The 24969-nt window shown below is 33.7% G+C and overlaps 1 protein-coding gene across 1 annotated transcript; it reads right to left on the bottom strand.

Annotated features, from left to right (window-relative positions):
- Positions 1-8307: 8307 nt before the first annotated feature.
- On the bottom strand, positions 8308-18020 carry LOC149580377 (uncharacterized). Its single transcript, XM_089790499.1, has 9 exons — positions 17110-18020; positions 16063-16286; positions 14859-15034; positions 14131-14415; positions 13984-14042; positions 13742-13778; positions 13556-13627; positions 9295-9619; positions 8308-9189 (listed from the first exon to the last, which is right to left on the bottom strand). Exons 1-9 carry the CDS (start codon positions 17318-17320, stop codon positions 8788-8790), a joined length of 1791 nt encoding a protein of 596 aa, XP_089646625.1. The 5' UTR covers positions 17321-18020; the 3' UTR covers positions 8308-8787.
- Between the last annotated feature and the right edge of the window lie 6949 nt (positions 18021-24969).

Here is a 24969-nt window from a genome sequence, read left to right as displayed (position 1 = left end):
ATCTTGCCAACTAACAAGGTTATCATTCTCCAAAATGTCAATAAAGCTCTGGATGCCAAGGTTGTTCCAAAATTTCGTAGAACAACCTTGAGTCATGGCAAGAGGCTTACCATTATGATACAGATTCCACCATACAGAATGCTCACCGTGAATAGAGTTATTACTAGCAAAGTTGGAATTATAGATGGAACCCCTCACAAGCTCCCAAGCTTTCTAGATAGACTTGAAAACCATGGAACCTTGGACAGAGACAGGGAATGACCCAACAACCAAATCAGTAAAAGGAAGGTTTTTTCAATGTTTGGCCTGCTTAGGATAACCATACTGAATGTTGTTTCTAAGAAGAATCTTCCAAGGTTCCTGACCATCAAGAGCCTGAAAGATCCACTTAGCAGCAAGGGAAATTCCTTGGATCCTAAGGTCAATTAGGCCTAAGCCACCAGAGTTCTTGGCAACATGACACCAACTCCATTTAACATCATGTTTCTTCCTGTGACCTTTGCCATCAGACCATAAGAATCTCCTAATGGCTTTCTGAATCTCAAACACTTGGTAGTTACTAAACATCCAAACAAAGGAGTAGTATATACTATAGGATGACAAGATTTTCTGACACACCTGCACTCTACCAGCAAGTGACAACACGCTGTTATCCCACTTGTAGAGCTTCTTAAGAATTTTATCCTTAATCCAAATCCACGTGTCTTTGAGAGATGGGGAGATGGAAAAGGGAACCCCCAAATATCTGACAAGCTTATTAGGTCCACCCCATGAGTATCCAAACTGGAGAAACCAAAATAAGATTTTCGAGTGGGGAATAAATTATTTAATTTAAAAGAAAGTATATTTATTTAGTTTATTATAAAAAGATAAATCTGTTTTGTGAAAAGAAAGTAAATAAATAAAAATATGTATTTATTTAATATTAAAAGAAAGGAGAAAAAAGTAGAAATTATGTATTTCTTTTTATTAAAAATGGTAAATAAAGTGATTCTATTTTTTTTTTTCTAAATATAAGAAAACAAAAGAAACTATTATTTTATTTTAGTTGAGTTACTTTTTTTTGTAAGTTTAATTATTTTAGAAACTTTAGTTTTATTAGTTTTATTTATTTATTATTTATTAAGAGGTCATTCTGGTCTTTTTGGGGGGAGGAATTTTTTCGAAGCGTCGAAGTAAAGTCTACAATTGGGTTTTCTTCTTCTTCTTAACAAATCAACTTGGTGTTTGAAGGTAGGGGTTTTAAAATCTCTTTGCAATTTATGTTGGAAAGATTGTCTTCTTTGTGTTTTCTTGATTATAAATAAATTTGTTTGCAATTACTTATGTGTCAGTTTGAAGGTTTGAAACATGTGATTTTGCTATAACTTTTATTTAATATATTTTATAAAAAATATAAAGATAATTTTAGACACCCATTTGGATTTTATTTAACATATATAAAAATCATATATGATTGTTTTGTATAGACATAGTCAAAGATTGACTATCATGCTAAAACAAGGTCTATTTGAGTTTGATTTTTCAATTAGAGACACACAAACCATTACTTATACATTTTTAAAAGTACATAGGAAAATTTCTTCTTTGTGATTGTAAAGAAGTCTATTATGAATACTTTTCTTGATTTTCATGAAGATCCAAAATTTCAAACAAAAGTTTTCTTTCTTCTAAATTGGTAACCTTCAAATTTAAATAGTGTTGCTAAGAAGATTCATATTTTACACCATTCAAATGAACTTTTCTTTAGGACTAGTAATAACAAAGAATATATGAAATTAAATTATCTTTCCATCGATATAGGTTGTAGATAATTACCATTCCATATGAGATTATAACATTTAAAATACTAGCTGATTTACATAGAGAAAATGCATAAAAACTCAACGTTATGAACTTTGAAAATGTTTTATCTTTATTTTAAATATTATTGATTTAACATATAAAATATTTGAATCTAAACTTATTAGATAATTAACAAACTAAATTTATCTAAACTTTTATAACCTTTATATAATCAAACATAACTTCTGAAAACAGTCTAATTAAATCATTTGATAGAACCTTGTATTATTTGGTGTGTGTCTAATTGAGGTTTTGTGGTATTCATTTTGTGATGGGTTTTGGAAATTTTAATGTGGTGTTTTATTTTGTGATGGCTTTTATGTGAACTATTTAGCTGGCCAAACTAGGATGTGCACCAGAGGCGTATTTTAAAATTTCTTTTATGATGTCATTTGACTAGATGCCAGGATGTACTTTATGATTCAAAATTGAGGGCTTATGTTTACGAGATTTATTTGGTGCGTAAATATGATGACTTGGGTTTTGAGAACCAAAATATATTTTTGGGTTCTTTGTTAAGGAACTGAGTTCCATCATTATGGGTGTTGTGGTTTGGGACACAATTGTGATTTATGTGCTTAGGGGAGGTTGTCTAGGTACGTGTTTTGGGAGTGGCTTGCAATAGGGGTCTGGGACCCAAAGTGGTCAATACCAGGATAACCTATTGTAAGTTGTGTGAAAAGTGATAACATAGTAATTAAAATATCTTGCCTAGCCCTTTCCTTGAAATACACTAAATAGATAAGTTAGAGATGTTTGCCTCGCCTATGCCTTGAGTGCTTGTATAGGCTAAGGATGGGAATGGGATGATACCTAGTGAGAGGTATGACTAGTTTTTCTCATCTTCGTGAGAGGGTATTTTGGTTCTACATGTGTCACGTTGAGGGTCCAGGGTCCAGAGTGACCAGTCTAGGGTAACTCAACGCTTGAGGGTTCGGGGCCTAATGAGAGACCAGTCCAGGGTAACTCAAGTAGTTTGACCATGTGATGACACTCCCTAGTATGTAGCCTCATTCTCCTCCGTAGATTTTGTATTTGCCTCTGGTGGTGTATTTATTGGTGATGTACTTCTTGTTGGTGTACTTATTATTGGATGTACTTATTGTTGGTGATTTACTTTTATTGATGACAATTGTTATCTGATAGTTATTGTTCGTTGACATGCGGCTTTTGTTCTGAGGTGGATATCCTTCAGGACTGTATATCAGGATTTTGGCTTTTGATTTCTACTTGGTATATGTATGTTGTGTTGATTGCGGTGTTTGTATTGGATTGAGTGTTCATTCTATTTGGATTATCTTTTCTTCTTGAGTAGTATGTGTTACCTTTGAGGTAGTTGTTGGCTATTAGGATTCCTTGCCTAGGAATGTTTCATGATTGATTAACCGTATATGGATCGTTTATTATCTTCCTTGCACGGTGGGAGTGGGAGACTAACTAGGCAATCACGTGGTCGGGAGGTAGTGTCTTCTTACCATTTGGGTCCCCCTCAAACTTATAAATGTTGGATGTTCGTTGTAGCAATTGTACCTTTATCACTCTTATTCCTATCTTGGAGACTTTTATTCCTTTGATGTATTTATGTCATCATATATTTTGATGTATTGTATCTATTCTTGCATACCCTGTGACATGTGCAGTGGATGTACTTTCATTGTATTAGTTATATTTATGTATTGGCTTATGAGATGTTGTATCTGTTATTCCTTATGATCATGAACATTGTATTTGAGACTTAACTAATCAATAAAACTTTCTTAAACGTGACTCAATGCAAAGGAACCCTTTAGGAACGAAATCCATATTATAATTGCATTTGTGTAAATGTTGTATATGTGTATATTGCTTCCGCGTTGTTACTTTGATGTTGTATAAAATTTATAAAGGAAAATAAAATAGTTCAGTAAACATTGTAATATGTTAGGTTTATTTCTCTTGAGTTTTCGAGCGGGGCGTTACACTAATCTTTGTAGATTCACCCCACCTGACCATTGCAGACCCATCACTAACTAATGAATATACCTTTTTACCACCAATTCCTACTATAATATTTATCTAATGAACATAATATGTGATTCTTTTAATGGAAGGATAGCTACAAGACCAAACACATCAAAATGGATAAGATTAGAAATGCTACATGATTATAATAACTCAAGTAAAGATTAATATAATTTGTTTTTGTAAATGCAATGCTCACAAAATCAAAATCAATATTATAATCATTTAAACCTTCAACATGTTTTTTTCATTTTTCAAGGTCATTGGACCATTCTATGATGTGGCCAAACCTCTAGTGTCATAACAAAGTCTTATCTATACATAACTTTTTAGAAGAAAGATCTCTCCTAGGTACCCAAAAGCTATGATTGTGTGTTGAAGGTGAAACCTTCACCCCTTGCAATGAAGTATTAATACATTTTCTTTATCGGAGGTGAAACCCTCACCTCTTTTAATGAAGTATTAATAGATATACTTTTGCCACAAGTTCTATTATAGTCAACAAAGTATCCAATCCAGCTTATACAATGTACAAAAAAATTTGACACCATTAGTAATCATCATATTACTTGTTGTTTTGCATTCCATATAACAAGAAGTCTATGCGCACACCCTTGTCCATTAGTTTTCTCAAAGATAACAAATTTTGTGACTCTACACATCATTAATCATTTTTATTGTACAATTAGGAAGCTAGATTCTAAATTTATAATGACCAACACTATTTAAATGTGAATTACCACCCAATTATACTTTACCTCCATCAAAAAAATTCATATTAGGAAAACCAATCTCTATATACTAAAATATATACTTGAGTCAGTTACCATGCATCATTCATTACAAACACGAGTGGCTAAAGTTGCAACAACCACATCATTGTTTTTCTTCTCATATTCAAAATTGGAACTCATTTAATCTTCTTTGCAATCCTTATGAGAGTGTCAATATTTACCATAATTGAAGTAGATAACTTTGGATATTCATGCTTCACATTCTTCTTTACTTATTCCTTAGGTCTTCTAGAAATTGCTAAGGCCCTCCTTGACACTAATGGATACATTACTCCTCATCTCTTGAGAAAGCAAAGAAGCCACCATATGCTTAGTCTTCAAAACAAAAAAAAGTACTATCACAACCATAACAATAGAACTTTGTGAATCAAGCAAAGAACAAATTGAGATCTAACATTTCAACCCATGTGTCTTAACACCAACAAATGCTAATTGAGGGACCAACCCATTGAATGCTTCCAGGTGATGTATAATTCAGTCAATATCTTCCATTCTCAAGGAATACAATTTCTTCTTGAAGAGAATCTTATCCACTAAAGATTTGGCTTGATACACCTCTCCAAGTTTCTTCCACAACTTCTTTTACAAAGTACTCTTCATGGATATTGCTCAAAATAGATTCTGCCAAGAACAATATGATTAGACCTCTTGCTATATTATCCATAACATCATATTGAGCATTTGTAATAGGATTTGTAGGTTTGATGACATAATCACTAATAACATCCCTCAAATATATCCTCCATCTTCAACTTTTAGATTTGAAAGTTATTTCTAGAAAATTTCTCCCCTATCCTCCCTGACAAACTTTGTATTTGAAAATTCAAGCAACAAGATCATAAAGGACCTTTGGCATAAACCCCCACTCAAATATGAAATAGTTCAAAAAATCCAACATGCTACAACTAAAACCAAAGGTGATCATGCTTCGAGACAACTTATAAGGAATTTAAAAGTAGTGGAACAACTTCCTACACTAGCCTTGAGAGGGGAGTTATACAGATCTTTAGATATCTTCACAATGATTATGTATTGAGACAAAATAAAAAAGAGCATAACATCTTGCAATCCATAGCACACCTATTTACATGGAAAAAAACTTTTTTAAGAGGAAAAAAACCCACATTCCAAAAGTTGTCCAATATATTTCCAAATAGAGCTTCTCATAGGAGTATCACCAATAAAGATCCAAAGGCAACTCAACAACTATTAAATTCTCAATATATGTCACAATATAAAGTTGTAATATAATGTCCTTATAAAATAGGTTTTCCTTCTAGGGCAAACAATGCACACAAATGACAAACAATCAAAGGTTTACAATGATTAGTCATACATAAATGTGGCTTTCAACCACCTTTGCCCAAACCACACAATTGAGGTACCCCCCTTGCAACTTCTTGTGCTCATTTATCAACAATTACCTTTTATTTTTACAAGGTTAGGACATTGTTTTCCTCAAAACTTTGTTTAGCGCAATGTGTTGTTTCTTGTGTTGGTTGACCCTATGGTTTCCATTGACCTTATTGATCCTGTCCCTCCCTTGGTGTCTAGATCATCAATTTGGAATCATAGTTTTGCCAAGCTACAAAGTTTGGTCCTACTCATCCTTAGGTAATAAACCAATCTCTATCCCATGTGGAACCTTCTCTAATGGTAGTTTATGGTGCATATATTGTTGATAATGAGCATTTCTACCCGTGTAGAAGCTTAATGTGATGTTTATGCTATCTTTGGCTTTCTTTTCAACTTGCACAATTGGGTTATGACTACTTCAAAGCTCATTATGGTTGGTAAGATTCAGATCGTTCCTTATGTTAATGGCTTTTCCATTGCTTCTCTTTGCTCATCCAAGGATAGAAACTCATCATTAAGTCAACTTAAACTATGGAAGCACATTCTCTCTAGCTCAAACCTTGGTCTTCTACCTTAACCTTGTCATTGAAGCACTATTTGGGAGTCTGATTTGAGTGAGGCTTATGTATCTCCCCCTTCAATTTTGAGAGGATTTTTGTTAATGAGGCCATCAACAACTCAATTGGTCATCTCTTAAAAGATTAACCCTAGTTCTCCAATGAGGAATTCCATTGTCACTTAAATTTTGATAGGTGTAGACATCTCCAACCCCTTCACTTCAATTTAGTTATGATGATTGGTAACATGCCTTGGACACAGTCATTAGATTATGAGGGTCTCCCCTTTAGATATAGTCATTGCTTCACTACTTGACATTTGGATTTGAATTGCTCTTTTCATGCCAATAAGGAACTGCCGCCTAGTGGAATTATGCTAAATATCACTTGCCTATCAAGGTTCTTAGCCCTTGCAGAGATGTCTCCTCTCAAGATTCAAGTGAGTCTTTTTCAAGCATGGCTTTGTCAAGCCCTACTGTCCCCACTACATGTTTGACGAGTGTTGCACACACTACTTTAGCCTTTTCTTTTGGTTGATGAATGTATTTTTCCCTATCTTCTTGTTGCACCCTTGTCGATTGTTGTTCCCACAATGAGAGGGTTACCTCTTGTAATGGGATCTTGGATAATAGTATTGCTTGGAGTATAGTTCATATAAGGAAGAAAGACCTCTTCGTGTGCCCCGCACATTTACTCGTCATAAATTTAAATTCTTTGATATATGTTCAAGACCCCTTTTTTTGTCAATTCCTTGCTCTACTATAGTATTTGGTTGGTTTTCTCAATCTCACTTTTGGTTAGACGGACTATACTCGTCTTTAAGGTTGTTTTTATTGTAACAGGATTGGGCACTCTTGTGAGCTTACCTGATCTAAACAATCTTGTATATTTATTACTAGCTAAAGGAAATGATGTTCTATTTTTTTAACATTTAATGTTCATAGAAATAGGACAAGCAAGCAGCAAGCACAAACTTCCAAGTGGTTCACTACCAGACACTCTTTCCGAGTTTTGAATATCAGGTACGTTCCAAAATTTTATCCATTTGGCATTCATTCCTCAGCTATCGAGCATTATAATCCTCATTCGATTGCCCAAACACAAATATCAATTTATCATATTTTATTCATACAGACTGATTGTACTGATTTGGTGCATTTATTTAATAAAATCAAGTTAAACTCATAGATAAAGATTAATTTCCTCTACAAAATTCTCTACACGCTATTTATATAGAGTCATCTCATTTTCCAAGCAATTATTGTAAAAAAGCACATTTTATATTTTGCCCTTGTTTAGAACCTAGCCATCATCAAATAGGTGGGTTTTCAGCATCTGAATAGAATTTGACAATGAAACCCAAGCGAGGGCCTCTTTGCAAGAGATAGCTATCGTGATGATATGCAAAACAGCCACTCTGCATTTTATTTCTAACCAAAAAGCTACTGAAAGGAAAGTCCAAAATTGTTTCCACTGCCCATCCTTAAAAAGATACATTCAGTTGGACTTTATCAAGCTTCTTGTGTGTTGACAACACTGCTACAACAGGAGGACAAGTTGTCCATCATCAAGACGTTTATAAACATCAATTCATTTTGTATAGGAGTTGTATGAAATAGTTCATTTGTATCCATTAACATGAGTGTGCATCACAACTAGATCTATCTCCTTAGAATCCTGGATGAACAAGGGTGAAAGTTCTGGCTTAATTGTAAGCATAAACATATTAAGGATTTGAGAGAACAGAGATTGCCTTTGAGACGCTTCCAACTTTCATTTAATATATTGTAAAATAGAAACATCAGAAGATTACACGAGTCATGGATGACATTGTGGATAGCTTACCAAAGACTGGTGACATCAAGTTGATGTAGCATCTTATTCAGGAAAAAGGAAGTCTGCATGTTTCTGTAGAGCACACTGTATACCTGTGCCTCAGCACATGTCAGAACTAGGATGGGAAGGAGAAAGAAAGGCGCAGACTGACACAATATTTAAGGCCTTCGACCTTAAACAAAATATAACTTTCATGACTAATATAAGTACTGGATGCTGACAGAAATTTACCACCAAAGTGTCGGGGTGCATTTTGATTGTAACTTTCATAGCTAATATGTCTAATAACAGCCACACTGTGGGCACATAAATAATTACATTATGTCCCACTTAATGGGCATCACTGTTCATCAGAACCTCACCTCCTCCTCACTTTGGTGTCCTATGCCATTGCACACTTAGATGCCTGGCTTCTCTACACTTTCCATTTCCATGGATGGATTACTTACTCCCTTCTTTTTCCAATTAACTAGCTTGAAATGCACATCCTTGTGATGTACATGTCGTATATAGATAATCCAGAATATCAATGAAAGCATCACCCCAACTGATACAAGTACCAGACCAATGTACACCCACTTAGCATGTAGGTGAAGATGGGGGCAATAGGAATGATTGATTGTTGTAAATGTATCACGTACAAACTTGCAGTCGATTAGGTCTACAAGAAATGGGGAATAGTGCTTCAACCCATAACCAAGGTTTACTGCAACTACCAATTGATTATATATATCTGGAGTTATCCTTCCAGGCGAAATACAGGTACTGTTGGAAACGTTGCAGACATAATTCTGCCAGACCTGCAAACAAGATCTATGTGGATAAGATACTAATTACATTGTTGAAAACACATACACAATAATGTTAAAACAAGGGAGCAATTGGAAATTTTCTGTTGAGTATACCTGATCTGCATTTGTAAAATTAACTTCTTGGGGCGAACATTGCCGATCATGCATCTCATTATCATATGGATTACAGAGCACAGGCATCTGTGGTCCAGATTGGTTGTAATAGGTTGGACCTGCTTGGGGATAGGCATATATGTTTGCAACATTCCATATCACTTGATTTATAACATTTACCAAGTCACTTGTTACTAGTTTGCTTCTATATAATGTTTGATTTGCCATAGATTGATTTACACAAGGAAGGATATGGTCAAGGTTGGTATTTGCATTTGGGTGATCCACCCACTCTTCCATGGCAACACAGGTATCTGCAATAGCACTACAACCAAAAGAAACAATATCAGCAAGAATCTTGTTTTGAAAATATAATCTTTTGATTATTTTATCTAGAAATAAAGTGGTAGATAGTAAGCCAAATGATTTCATCTACAAATCCTAAACATTTTAATTACTAATGTGCTCCTTTTATTGTGAATAAATGAAAAATAATGCAGACAAAAGTAGGTATTCTTTCTCACATGCAGACAAATATAAAACTCGTACATTTAGAGTCCAGTTAAAGTCTAAAGATAAATAATGAAAAATAAATGCCTTCATTTTTTAGGGGGTCACACAAAACTAAAATTGCAAACCAAGCTTATTTTTCATACACAACCTGCAACTCACCAAAATTGGAAAGAATTAGTAACTTCTATATGATAAAGATGCAAGGCCCTCGACTATTTAGCTTAGAAAATTCCCATTATAGTTAGGTAGACAAGAAGCCATGTCCACATGGATATGGTCAAAACAAAACAAATTCTGGACTTTGTGGAATATTTAAACTTATGGTATAGGAATCAAAAAGCTATTGTCAAATCTAAGATTTAACAGAAATTTGGATCTAGAGCTGTTATCATGCTTTTTAACGCTGGGAAGCATAACACAAGAAGAGGACAAACTTTATGGCAAGGGTATCAGTGTGAACACAAGCTAAAGGGATGGTACCAGTTTTCCATAGTCCATAAGCATTGTTGAGCAACCTTTTGGATTAAACAGTATTTGTTCCAATCATCATTTTGGATCATACCCAGTGATCCATCATCAGGAAGAGGAAAAGGTAAATTGAGAAAACAATTATCCAAAAAGTTGCTCAACAAAGCTAAAGGGATGTCGAGCATGATATGGTCACTGTAAGTGTCCCAGACAAAATGACAGTGCCACCAATTATAATAGTCCCAACAATCTATTTACCTATACAAATACAATGAGAATTTTCATACGTTAGATTCTACAGCAAAATTTTGATGTCATTCCAGGAGGATTTAAAGAGCATCTCCCCACCAAAAATATCCTCTCATACTCAAGCATAAGGGAAACAACAAACAAACAAAAGAATCTAACTAGTACGGGAAACATCTATACCCAACTACACTTTGTGCCCAAAAGGTTGGTCAATGAGACTGCAACATTTCCAGAAGTGGCCATCTTCTTGATCATCACCCTCTAACCCTCCACCATGTCATGAACAAAATGTTAGTGCACATCAATGTGCTTTGGATATGCATGTAACAAAGAGTTCTTGTCCAAACAAAGAACACTAGTATCACAATCAATCCACATTATACCCTAACTCAAGCCAACATCAAATCACACTCTTTGAAACCAAACTGCCTCCTTCCAAGCACGAGTAGCTACAATGTAAACTTCCATAATTGAAAGTACCACCACAGTTTCTCTTGTCATCCAATTAACTACACTACCAAATAGGTTGACCGTTGAACACATAAACACTAAAAGACCTCATAAAAATATCACCAATTCAATCCACAAAACAAAACCTTGCATATTCAACTATTTGCCTAATTAGGTCCTCCTTGGTAGCAAAATATTTAGAAGTGCCATAAAGATATCTAAAAACCCTCTTTACAAAAATCCTTTAGAAATGCCCCTTCCACCAATCATACCTTATATATTTCAATTTTACCATAAAGAAGTGCATAAAAATTCATTTGAATCCCACAAGTTTCCTGTCATTGGAAATGTGAACCTACTCTCAAGCCTTCGTCTTTCTAAAGCCACCATCTCTTCATCCATAGCTTTATCACAGGGTTTACTCTCCTCTCGTTCAACTGCCTCCTCCATTGTTCTAGGGTTCATCATTGCTACTAGATAATGCAAAAAAATAGCAAAATCAATTGTGATACACATTGATCCTCTTCTTTTCTGAATAAACCTTCTCAAGAGTAAAGTGTGCAAGGTATTTATTTCTCCTTTGATTCGTCATCTGTATCACTTCCCTTTTGCAAGTCCCTCATGAACTTTTGATACATCCTCAAGCAATTTTATCAATCTTTGGCACTAATTGCACTTCCTTTTTCTCCTCGTCTCCTAGGTGCTCAATAGAAGATTTGATCCCTTTAAAGATAGCATTGCAATTTACACCTATATACCATAATTCCTAAAAAGTTTCAAAAGCTTGCATCCTTTGACACTGTCGCCATAACCAATGAAGATGCATTTCATAGCTCTAAAATCTAACTTACACCTCTTCTCCTTTAGAATGTGAGTTTTTATCACAACAAAACAGTCCTAGTCCATTCCATCTGTATCACTTCCCTTTTGCAAGTCCCTCATGAACTCTAGATATGTCCTTGAGCAATTTCATCAATCTTTGGCACTGATGCACTTCCTTTTTCTCCTCGTCTCCTAGGTGCTCAATAGAAGATTTGATCCCTTTAAAGAGAGCATTACAATTTACACCTGTATACCATAATTCCTAAAAAGTTTCATAAGCTTGCATCCTTTGACACTGTCACCATAACCAATGAAGATGCATTTCATAGCTCTGAAATCTAACTTAGACCTCTTCTCCTTCAGAATATGTGTGTTTTTATCACAACTAAACAGTCTTAGTCCATTCCATCAATGTTGTATTAATTCAATATGCAACTCCATTCTAATGAGAAGTATATGGAATTGTCATTTGTTCCGCAATTACATTGTTCTCGTAATACTTCTCAAACACCATGGAATAGAATTCTCCACCATTGGCCATTTAAGACATTAATATTCTCCTCCTGATTACTGTAACAGTTTCAAGAGATGTAATTTCTTATTTTGGGGATAGTGTGATTGCAACAATACCTTGAAATTTCCTTCCCAAAAATTGCGTTTGTAAGTTTTCTTTGGATTAGATCTGGCCTTCAAGATTAATAATGAGGCCTGCACTAATTGTTGTCTGAGGGCATGTGGGGAAAATGATAAAATCATATCTGCAGCGTTGTAGAAGCCTGATGGAATGGATGTTGCTGGTGATCACCTGAGTGAAGCAGAACACTTCTCTGTATCCAAAAAAACAATTTAGCTGCTAAAGCGTAAGTGCAGACGTATCTGCAAACATCTGATAACTGTTTCATTACCTGATAAAAGTGAGTGGAGCAAGGTTGATTACAAAATAAAAAGGTATGAATGAATGCAGAAATCCGATCTCTAAAAAGGGTTAGTTCCATCATTATTTTACTGTTTCTCGTATGGCTGAATCAAATCAAGATAAATATGAATCCTGAAATGAAGAGAATGTTAGATTAGGAGAATTAAATGGGAAAAATAATTTAGGGAATACAGAAGGAAATGTTTAAACTTTCAAGTATCGAGGTATTTTGGAAAAATTCTACTACAAATTCAGAACTGTCTGCTATACCCTAAAATCAAGTTTTGAAGCTTCATCCTTTTAGATTTACAGCGAATGCCAGGATTAAGGTATAAGACCAGGACCGAGGTATAAGACTGTCCAATAAAGTATAACGCTTGAAGCGAAAACCTAGAGAAAGAATACTATTCTGTCCGTAATAATCCTCATATGAAGATAGCTATGAAGGAAGAAAATCAATATAAACAGGTATCCAATGGGCTATAGATGCCCTCGGGAAAGGTCCAAATATCCATGCTCTAGTTATTTTAACAGACACAAACACAATAATACAAGTGATAGCCTCTTAGGTACAAAAAGTGACTCTAGCTCATAAGGCTATTTGTTACATCCATAGATAATTCAATAACCCTGTAATCAAGCCTCAGATTTTATCTCTAGTAAAAGGATTTTAAGGTCCTAATCTTTATAGAAATAACACTAACCCCTTTTAAATCTAAATCTCTTTTCACCAACAAATGTGGGAATCCTAGTTTCAACCAAACAAACTCACAGAGGCAGAGTAGATTAGATTAATAATCGTAACATTTGTAAGAAATTCACATTCAACAAATGGGAACTTACTTGTCAAGTGCAATAAACACACCACTGAGAACAAATGTACCCGTCACAAGCAACCATCCAATAATGACCAGCCTGCCAGAAACAGTAGATCTTATTCAAGATGCCAAAAAAATAAAAAATAAACTAATAAAATGATATTTTCATGAAAGCATATTAAATTTTTTAAGAAACCAATACAAGGCTTACCCACATATAATATGCTTGAAGCCAAGAATAGTCAATACTGTCATTCAGTCACCATCAAAAGCATCAGTATATATATATGATTTTTTTAACCTATAGCAGAATAGAGGAGCCAAAAACAAAAACACTAGAGTCTAGAGCCACTAAAGCTGGAATATTCTTTTTTAATGTTTGTAAGAAATGATGCAGAGAGAGAGAGAGAGAGAGAGAGAGAGAGAGAGAGAGAGAGAGAGAGAGGCACATACGGAAACCAAGAATGGCTACCAGAAGCATCACACCAGCAACTGCAATTAAGGCATCCCGGCTGCCATATAGAACTTAAACATCTTAGCTTCCAGATAATCACATTTAAGGAAAAACTCAATAAAAATAAAATGAGAACAAAATCTTACAGAGCATCAAGAGCCTTCTGTATTTTCTCTTCGTTGACTGTTGTTTTCTCTTCAAGTTCATCTGCTGCAATATCCAAGTTTTCATTCAACTGCCCTATCTGATTTTGTTCAGATTCTGGGATCACAAACTGAGCTACACTTATATTCTCCGCTTCTGTGAGGTATACTGTGACATTCCTAAGATTCTCAACTACATAGTCTGATTGTTTAACTACAAAATCCAGAGTCTGAGAAATCTCATAATGGAACTTATCCTGACCCATTGAAAGCAATATACATCCTACCCTGAAAAGAGACAAGAAAATCTGTGTTAGAAACAGATAAAAGCAAATCCCTCACTAGACATCATAAAAGAAATCTACAAGTTACCAAGGGAAATTAAGAGGAAAGACATGAAAAATATTAAGTAATTTATGAGCAAAGAATGAAAAATGTCATAGCTCCCACATTGAAAAATTGCATAACAGGACTTCACAAAAGAATTTGCATTATACAAAAAATGCTAAATAAGATAGCTTGTTACAAAAACCAAATCTCAAGTATGCCAAATATGCCTAAATTTCAACTTTGGTGTATCTTATGATGACACCAAATAAGCTCTAAGTTCAAACCTTTAGATTTAGCAGCATTTAAATAACCTATCGCATATAGTGTAATGTCAAACATCCTGAAAATTTTCCTTTTAAAGTCTTTAATTAACATCAGAAGAAACGGTACGGTAAGCTTACACTGCAGTGACTGTGAAAAGAATTAACAGCAGCAGAACCCAGTGTGAAAGTTGCAGCTCTTGATTCTCCCTTTTGATTATTTGACCGCAGAAATAAAGCACAAAAAAGGCTGGACCAAATGCAGTAAACCATAAAATGGCAAGTATAAAACCAGGCACGCCAGTAAAACTGACAGACTGCAAAAAAGAGAAACAAAATCAGCTATTTGCATGACGATTATCAAAATGTTTGATTAAAAACAGGAAAGTAAATTTCAGCTCCCAGTATGAAAACCAAAAGAACTCAATGGTCAAAAATGCAAACCAGAAAGCAGTCAAAGTTGGACAATTCTTTAATTTACAACCAGTGAAAAGTAACTTGGGTTGCATCAATTGTAAAGCTAGAAGGAATCCCATATGAAGCATTCTTTTAAAAACATATGCCCATAAAGCCGAGTAGGTCTGGTGTAGTACATTGTCATTAACATTATAAAACAGAGTGACGAAGACAGCTCTACAAATTGACAAATTCACCTAAAGTTAGATAAAAGCTCTGGTAAAATAAAAATCTTCATATGAGAAACAGATCAATTCATACGAAAACCTTGTCTGCAGAATGTTTCTATCATCTTAGTGAGCTGAAGTCCGAAGCAAAGTGACCAGGACTTTTTGGACATGGAGAGAGAGAGATGGGACAGTTGTCCCATCTCAAAATCACATAATAGGGTTCGATGAATTAAGTGTGTGATAACATAATATATGACTCTCGTGAGATGGGAGTTTTCTTCTGCCCCATAAAACAAAATTCAAATAGCATATGGGATTGGGCAGAAAATGCTTGCGTGGGGTCCCTAGAGATTTTGAACCCCAAAAATGCAAGCCATATCATACACTGCTGATCTCAAGGATATATGTACTTGTACTTAAAAGGGAAATGGAGAAAAAAGCTGGGACCAGTGCACCATTTAAAATCACATAAAAAAAGTTGATGAATAAGTGTATGAGATACATACAACGCATGAGATGGGAGTTTTTTTCTGCTTTCAGAATACAGAAAGCATATGGGATTTGCTCAGAATGTAATTGCATAGGGCCCCTTAAAAGATTTTGAACCCCACAGATGCAAACTATATCATTCACCCCAAAAATTTCAAGCAGACAATAATTGCAGTTCAACTCCATAATTTTGGAAAGATCTAACAATAGCATTAGGGTAGATATCTTACAGCCCAATAGTGTCTGTTGGTAATATTCCATCCACCTCTATACAACCTGAATTTGTTCAAAATATCAGGCCGCCTACTTCGATGTTCAGCCAAAATTATAGAATAATTTGAATTTATACTGCTGCTCTCAGCATATGCAGGCACAGCAGCAAGTGCAGCAGGGAGGATTTGTTTCAGTCCACGCATCCAAGGGATCGAAGTCATATCGTTCGCATTTTGTCTTCCTACAGAACAGATCTGACATTAGACAATAAATATATTTATGAAGCAAAAGCAATTTCCCTAAATGGAAAAGAACAGCAAATCTAAAGATCTGACAATGATATAAGATCAAATCACAAACTATAATTTTTAGTCGTTTTAATAACTAATGATATTGTCACACCAGAGCTAGCAAGGTTTTCTGGACTTCAAAAAGCAACAATCCTTAGACAAACCCTTAACATAAGCATTTAATAAACTCTAGAAGATCAGAAGCACGTACTCCAGAAAATTTATGTAATCCTTTAAAGGCTTGAGAGCCCCCCTTAAACAAATGTTTGTATGAAATTTAAGAAAGAAACATTTTCAACAAGGAATTGAAACACGCCCCCTTGAACAATCATTTAATATCTTTCTTCTAAGGGTCAGAAGCCCCGATGCAAATATTTATAGAAATATAGAAACATTCTCGAGAAAGATTCTCCATCACAAATCCGCAAGGAAAGCTTAAAAAAAAACAATCGAATTATGAGACGCAGAAGGAGATAGCATGAAAGTAATGTTTCCCGGAAGGATTTGAGCATATCCTTAAGAAACCTATTGAAATTTTCAGAGTTGAGTGGTTTTAAGCGAATCTTTAGAGAAAACACACGGACTCGAGTACATCCTTAGGCAAATCTGTCCATAAATTTTAGGATTAGTTACCCACGTGCAGATGTTCTGAAATACGCATGGCGTACATCCTTCAGCAAAGCTATTGCTTTTTTTCAACAACGAACAAACCGGAAATTATCTTACAAACAAGCCTCCGCAGTATAACCAAAAACATCAAGTTCAACAACTTACCAGTGATATACAGTTCCGTCGGCACTAATTCACCTCCAACGCGCGAGAAACCCTCTGATTTGGCTATCTCAGTACAAAAAAGCAACAAAAGAAGAGATGACAACACTACTCTAAAAAATCCACCACCTCTCCCGCACATTTCCAGCATTTCACGACAAAACCGCGGACCGCGACTCCACACAACACGAGTACTTACTCCCATCTTCAACATCAACTAGAAACAAAGCAAAGACCACAGCCTTCAAGACAATGCCACTCCGCAGTCCACATGGCCAGCAAAGGGCTCTACCTTATAGACAAATCCAGTTCATTCACACTTCTAAAAATCCCCCCCGCCAAAACACGAGACAAAATACTCCGGAACGAGCAAATCACCGACAAAGGCACAACAACATCTGACTCCAGCTTTTCGCGGCTCAACTGACGGAATTAAGCTTCATTCCTACTCAAGTCCACAAAAGTATCCAAAACCACTACAATTAAGCTTCCTTCACACTTCTCAATCCATTTTTTTTCTACAAAGGAACATCCTAATCCGATATTCACCATCAATTAAGCTTCATTTCTCCTCAAATCCACTAGATCATCTAAAACCACTACAGTTAAGCCTTACTCAAAGTCCACAACCAATTTTTTCCTCCAGAGAAAGATCCTAACCCCCGATTCACCATCAATTGAGCTCGCCATGTCCATATCTCGCAAATGGCACCTCGTTCGACGGAGTCTAGATCGGCGATTCCGGTTCCATAAATTAAATCCTTCTGTTTCGAGAGACACTGCACATAAATCTGCAAATTCAAAGCCAGATTTGATATATTTGATGCATTATTTAATTTATCTCTTTCTTCCCTTCTGCCGTATCAATCTCTGCACTATGGCGTGGCATTTTTTTGCCGTGCATCTGCTGTGCTGTTTAGCTTCTCGCGGAATAAAGACTTTATATAGCTTCTGAAGTGTGTCTCGCCGTCGGTTGAGCATTAGCTGTGCACTTTTTAGTAGCCCTAAAAAGCCTTTCACGATTCCCCCGACGTAAGACACTTTTTGCAACGTGATATTTTATTTTATTTTATACGTACGACGTAGATCTGATATGGGCTTTGTCGTATACGGTTAGCCAATCTACGTACACTGTACGTATATACGATTATTAACCTTCGTAGACAGACAGCTTTTTGACTGATATAGACACGTCAAGAATCCTAACTATTTTTTAATGAAAGCTGAGGGAAAATAAATAATATAATAATTAAGTGTCTATTTACTGCAGTCCTCTTCAAAAGAGGTAAGGATGGGGTTCAGACACTAAATTCTTGAGCGAAACGAGGAAAGACGATTGATGTGCATTTAAAATTGGAAATGAGAGATTTGTCGGAATGAATTGCATGGGGGATTTTATATTTATTTAATGTAATAAATTGGAATTCTATTATGAATATCCCTAGATTTGTGAGAGGGTGTTGTTGGGTGCCGTCTACGGTGTAACTTATATGTAGTGAAAATATTATAGTTTTACACTATTTAACACCGGCTAAAGTGCATATAAGTTGCCCCATAGCCAAAACCAAGTTGTTGTTGAGGCTATCTTATTACTTGCATGGTAATGCTAAGTGGAGATTACATAAATAGTTGGGGTCTATGAAAATATTCAAAGTAGTAATCTTTTAAATTTTATGAAATATTTTTTCTTAGCCTTGGTTTACCCTCTTAGTACAATATGGATGATCATTTATACATGTTTCATAAGTAGTGGTTTACATGAATCCATTTCTCATGAGAATGAATGAAACACTTAGCACTCATTGATATAGGTGGTACTCACAAAGGTGATGCGTTGAGATTTTATCAAGGTCACCCTTTCTAGTACTCCAACTTGAGTGCACTTAACAACATAGTTTCTTCTATGGTTAAATTAACTCTACTTGCAACCCCATTTGCAAAACCTTCATCAAATATTGTGACATTTTAAGATCATTTATTTACTTTTTCTTCTTCAAGAATGTAAAAGTCTTGGTAGCAGCATTGGTCCCATCAAGCCTATTGTATGTAGAGAATTAGGGGTCCTTGTATTTTACTAGAGCTCATGATGAAATTCCTATATGATGCAGGAGCATCTTGGGTTGCCTTGTAATCCTGCACTTTTGTTCATTCTATCAATTATTGTTGAGTGCCAGTTATTACCGAGTGCCAATTGCTCCCAAGTTCCAGTTGCTACCATGGTGTCTAGTGTTTGTTGTGTGTTCTTTCATGTGTCGAGTGAACATGTTATTTGTTGATGCTTGGTTCCTTCTTTGGCCGAGTTGTTTGTCTTTTAGTTCTTAGTGGAAGCCGACTTTCGCATTTAATTTGGATAGTGAATTTAATGATAGGATCTTATTTAGGGATGAGTGTTGACCATTTTGGGGTTGACCTTTTTTTGATGTAATGTTCTAAAATCTTTTGTAAGTCATTTTGGCAAGTATAAATAGAGTATTTAGGCTTAGGTTAAAGGTAGAATTTAAAGGGTTTCAAAAGTAGGAGCCATATGTGTCTGGAAGTGCGAATTTGAAGCTGGATCATGGATCTTGAATGTATTTTGTAAATGGTCATAACCCAAAAGGCCTTACAGCTAGGCATGTATGCTGATTATTTGAAAATAAAAAATAAAAAATAAAGTTCTCTCTCTCTCTCTCTCTCTCTCTCTCTCTCTCTCTCTCTCTCTCTCTCTCTCTCTCTCTCTCTCTCTCTCTCTCTCTCTCTCTCTCTCTCCTTGGTGTTGTTCTTTGTTGTATGTTTCTGTTGTGTTTACTCTGTAAGGTGGTTTGGATAGCTAGGTGTGTCCTTGGCCTAATTCTTCATTCCTCCTTGCATCATTATAGAATGTTACTAACCCATTAAAATTTAACCTTAATTGTTCTTCTTGGTTTTGGATACTCAACATTTGAATGTTACTAACCCATAAAAAATTAACCTCAAGTGTTCTTCTTGGTTTTGGATACTCGACATTTTCTCTACCATTTTCTTGGCTCATATTAAATTCTTTTTGAGACATTATGAATCCTTAATATGTAACTTATTTCCTCTTTCCTCAAGAATGTGCATTTATTTACACTATTACATAACTTCTTCCTCCTTAGTTATGACAACACTTGTCAATTGTACAAGATGTCATTCCCTTTGACTCTCATCTTTTTAAACACGAAAACATCATTGAGATAAATGACCATGAGTTTATCAATATACTATTTTAAAATTCCATTGAATCAATGTTGCAAATGCGGCTTGCATATTTGCCATTTCAAATGGTATTACCAAATATTTCCACCAAATCCTTTATTCTAAATGTAGTATTACATTTGTCTCCTTTTTCATCCCTAATATAGTTATATATTGTCTTGAGATTTACCTTGAAAACTAATGTGCTACTTAGATGGTGTTCTAAGACATTCATACTTTACAATAGAAACCTATACATGATGGTGAATCATGAGATTCTTAATCATGCAAGATTCTACACACATCTTTCATTCTCTACAATTCTTTGACATGAGCAATGCATGCACTAGGGACATATGCTTATCATTTATATGACTTTTCTAGCCTAGTATTCATTTAGAGGTTCAACCAACAATTCTAATGAATAGGAAATACATAATTTACATGCAATGTTCCAATCTATACAACATTTATATTTTAAATAGAAAGAAAATTGTATTGACTAAAATAGCATATTAATAAACTATCGTGTTGCTACCCAATAATCAAAACATAAACAATCTTGATGAATGCCATACTTGTAAGAGTTGTTGATTCAACTCATAACTACTTAGAGATCACTTACAATCATAATATCCTTCAGAAAAGAGATAAGCAATCAATTTTCTATGAAGATAAAGATTGTTTTAGATCTACGACCAAATAATTTAATAATAATAATCTTCATGCCATCTTGAACTTTATTTTTAGGTTATTAGTGCTTGCCCATGGTAGGAATAGTTATGCATTCATGTCAATGCTAATATGACATTAACACTGACCAATCAAATCAAAAAAATTAAATGTTTATATAAAATTTCAAATATTTATATCTTTTTCTAATTTTTCATTATTTTATAAATCATATTTTTCATTCATTCTATTGGTCCGTACTATTTTTGGTGGGGGAGAAAATTAAAAAATTTCAACCAAAATACAAATATTTTTTAACAACTTCAACAAATGCATTAATTACAACTCTATCTTTTCCACATTTGTGACAAGTTGATAAGATTTTGTTTTTTTTCAATCATTTTATCCTAACATGTCTAATCAATATTAATTATCACAATCTAATTTTCTTACCAAGTTAAAATATAGAGTTAAATATTTTTAATTTCTTATTTTAAATATATGTATTATTAGGTGTGTGTGTGTGTGTGTGTGTGTGTGTGTGTGTGTTTAATATAATTTCAATATGTTATATCTTTGTATTTGAATTTCTTATTTTTTTAAAACTTTGATTTTTAAATAAAAGTAGTTAAGTTATAACTATTATTTAATTTGATAAAAATAAATTAAACAATATTATTTATAATTATATTTTATAATAGTGTTTGTAATATCTATAATTGATAAGTGTTACAATTTATAAATTATATTATTTATTATTATTAATATTTTATATTTAAACAATTTATCATTTAGTTTAAATATATTTAAAACTTAAATATATATATATATATATATATGTTTTAATATTAAAATTAATAATTATATTTTATATCAAAAAAATACTACAGGAAATTGTTAGTTTTGTTAGCTTTGGACAACTGTTTGTCCATTTGTTATTATTTAGCAAGTAATTGTTTTGCTAACTAATTGGTTAGATTAGAAACAAATATTTGTTAATTAATTGACTACTTTTGGAAGCAACTAGAAACTAACTTGGTTAGGGTTGTTAAGTTTTTTTAATCTCAACCGTTGATTGTAAATCATTCTCGGCCGTTGGTTTACCAACAGGAGTAGTATAAAAGGAGGTCAGTGGGGCATTTGGAGAACATGAAGTGAGAAACGTTTGCAGTGTTAGCAAACAGTTTTGCAATGTTAGCAAGGGCACAGTGTTAGCGTGGGAATAGTAGTGGGGAATATCAGCGGGAGAAATTAGGAGGTTGTTGAAATTCTGCCAGTAAGAGGCAAGAAATTTTGTATCTCTTGATTTGCTGAAGTTTAATATAATTTCTCATCTGTAGAACTGGTTTTCCCTTAGGGGTTTTTCCAGGGACAATTTGTCCGAAAATATTGTGTTCATTGTGTTGTGTATTTCTTTCCGTATTTTATAAGTGAAGTTGCAGTTGTGTTATTTTTCGATATTAGCTAGGAATTTATTTTCAACAGTTTAATAATCGTTTATGATAGGAGATTAATAATCAGTGATTGCAATAGTTAAATTTTTCACAAAAATAACCACAAAAAATAAATAATTCAATTGTTAAAGATATATAAATTATTATTAAGTTTTTATAAATTATGTATTAAAATTATTTAGTTATATTCTATTTCTTATTTATTACATCATATTTATTCATCAACATCAAATTTATATGTATTACATCTATTTATTATTTACAAATGTACATACTAAATTTTATAGATATTATTTCATAATTAAAAAATACTTAATTTTATAAAAAATTTAGAAATATTAAATATTAAATAGTAAACCTTCTCTAATTGTGTAAAATTAAACATTAGTTTTACTTATAAAATATTTTTATATTTCAATACATTTCATTTTTCTTATATAAATGTGAGTTTTAATATAAAAATTAAATTATTAGTTTCATTAATTAAAATATAATATATTTTAATTTTTTATTATAACCATGATTTTATTTTCACTATTAATTAAGAAAAATAATTATATTTAATTCTCTCTCTCACACACACACATAACTTATGTTGGTATCACTCTATCTTACTATTTTATCCGTCTTCCTCTTCCTCCTCTATATTATCTATCCTTTTCTCCTCTGCATATATGCTTATGTTGTTATTGCTCTATACTGTTATTTATCTATATCTATATCTTTATCGTAGTTTTTGTCCAGTGGTAATGATTAGAAAATGCTTCATCACTTCTTCAAGTTCTATAATTCAAATATTAGCATGGATATCTTTCCTCATTACACATATTTTAAGTTGTCAATGTAGAAGGTGCAAATTTATTTAAAGCATATGTATTGATCGTAGTATGATATTAAGTACTTAGTGCCATATTGGGGACTTTGGCATCTTATTCTTAGGCTTAAATGCCCAAAGATATAATAATATAACATGAGAACTTAACAATAGAATATGAGCCATCCTATTAGATCACAAGTGCATTTCTAGGCCAAAATTAATGCATTCACAATGTTAGTTTAGAACTATTTAACCTTATTCTCATGCATCTACACCTCTACAACCATTATGTGTTAGGCAGGAACTACGACGCATTGTGTCTCTTGTTTTAGTATTGTTGTAGACTTTCAATCAACATGCTTACAAATAGTCATTGCCTAATTCTCATAAGTCTTTTGTTCTTATTTCTTAATCAAAACAATGTCTCAATCCTAATAGGTTGCATTTCCCTTATTGCATTCCAAGGTAGAATATAAGCAATCTTGACAAGTATCATACATGAGTAAGTTATACATATTTGATAGTTATTTATGCAATTCTATTATTGACTTTCTTTTATATGATGGACTCTAAACTATTGAAAAAAGAAGGAATACACAATAGAAAATTAATGTCTATCAAAACAAAACAAGATTGTTCTCTCCTTCTATTAAGTATACTTGATAAGCCAAAAAATGAGTAACTGCAACTCAAAAGAGTATCAGAGTATAGACAACATAAGTAGAAATGGTATCTAAGATCTGGGCTTGTTCAGATCATATAATAGTTTTAAACATCAGGCTATCAAATATCAAAAAAGTGTTGGAAGCATGAATGTTGATGATATTCATGTGGGGGTATATTGTAGATATGTTATCATGATGATATATTACATTCATGACTGTGTTTGTCATTGATGTCAACATAATAGTTCTCTGTGGTATCTGACAAAAGAACATTGGAAAGATCAAGTCAATACTGATAGATAATTGAGTACTTTTAGTAGCAAGGTTAAAGGGAGATACTACTAAGTGTCTAGTATATGTCACTAACCTCACAAGAACAAGATATTAAGTCTGAAAGAAGTTATGCAAGTTTTGGTAAAGACTATTCTGGGATAGAGTTTAGAGAGGCATGTTCTGGTAAACTTGTTATATCTCTTAGTAGAGTTGTTATTTTGAGAAGTTGAAGTTAAAGATGTGAAGAAAACATGTTGGTGATGACACAGCTAAGTTCACTCGTCATAATGTTACGTGTATGGAAAAATATTCAAGTTTCAAGGAAAAAGATTAATGTTATCGCTAAGTATAACGTGTTCTTAATGTGGTCCTATAATAATTAATTGAGAAGGTGTAACATCTGACTTAGGAAATTGTTTTATGAATTTGATATATAAAGGAAGGACATTTTCCTTTATCATGAGTATTGAAGAGAAGTGATTGTAAGCAACACAAAGGCGAAATGTGAAGTTGAGTAGGGCAGAGCGGAAGTGAAGGAAACTTCATTGTTGAGATTTTATTGAGTGATCTGAAGTTGGATACTTGGATCTGAGGTTCATGACCTGGCCTACAAGGTCTAGCAGTGATTGGTTCAGTTGATAGAACAGATGAAAGAGGAACTTAATAGTAAACTACTTGTTTGGGTAGTGAGCTCTTCTTGTAATTGAAATTGCATGTTTGGGTAGTGGAATCTTCTTGTAATTGAAATTGCATGTTTGAGCAGTGGGCTCTTCTTGCATACATTGTA

This window comes from Cupressus sempervirens, chromosome 1, assembly GCF_028749045.1.
Source record: "Cupressus sempervirens isolate cs-2001-9-10 chromosome 1, ASM2874904v1, whole genome shotgun sequence".
NCBI lineage: Eukaryota > Viridiplantae > Streptophyta > Pinopsida > Cupressales > Cupressaceae > Cupressus > Cupressus sempervirens.
This window is presented reverse-complemented; position numbering and strand designations above follow the sequence as displayed.

What these genes read in the sequence shown, in the direction of transcription:
- LOC149580377 (XM_089790499.1), bottom strand. Translation starts at nt 17,320, where the DNA reads ATGTTGAAGATGGGAGTAAGTACTCGTGTTGTGTGGAGTCGCGGTCCG. An exon ending in CTTTTCACAGTCACTGCAGT is followed by an intron (nt 14,416 to 14,858) that starts GTAAGCTTACCG and finishes GTCTCTTTTCAG; the next exon opens with GGTAGGATGTATATTGCTTT. An exon ending in GTGTTTATTGCACTTGACAA is followed by an intron (nt 9,620 to 13,555) that starts GTAAGTTCCCAT and finishes TTTTGGTTGTAG; the next exon opens with TGCTATTGCAGATACCTGTG.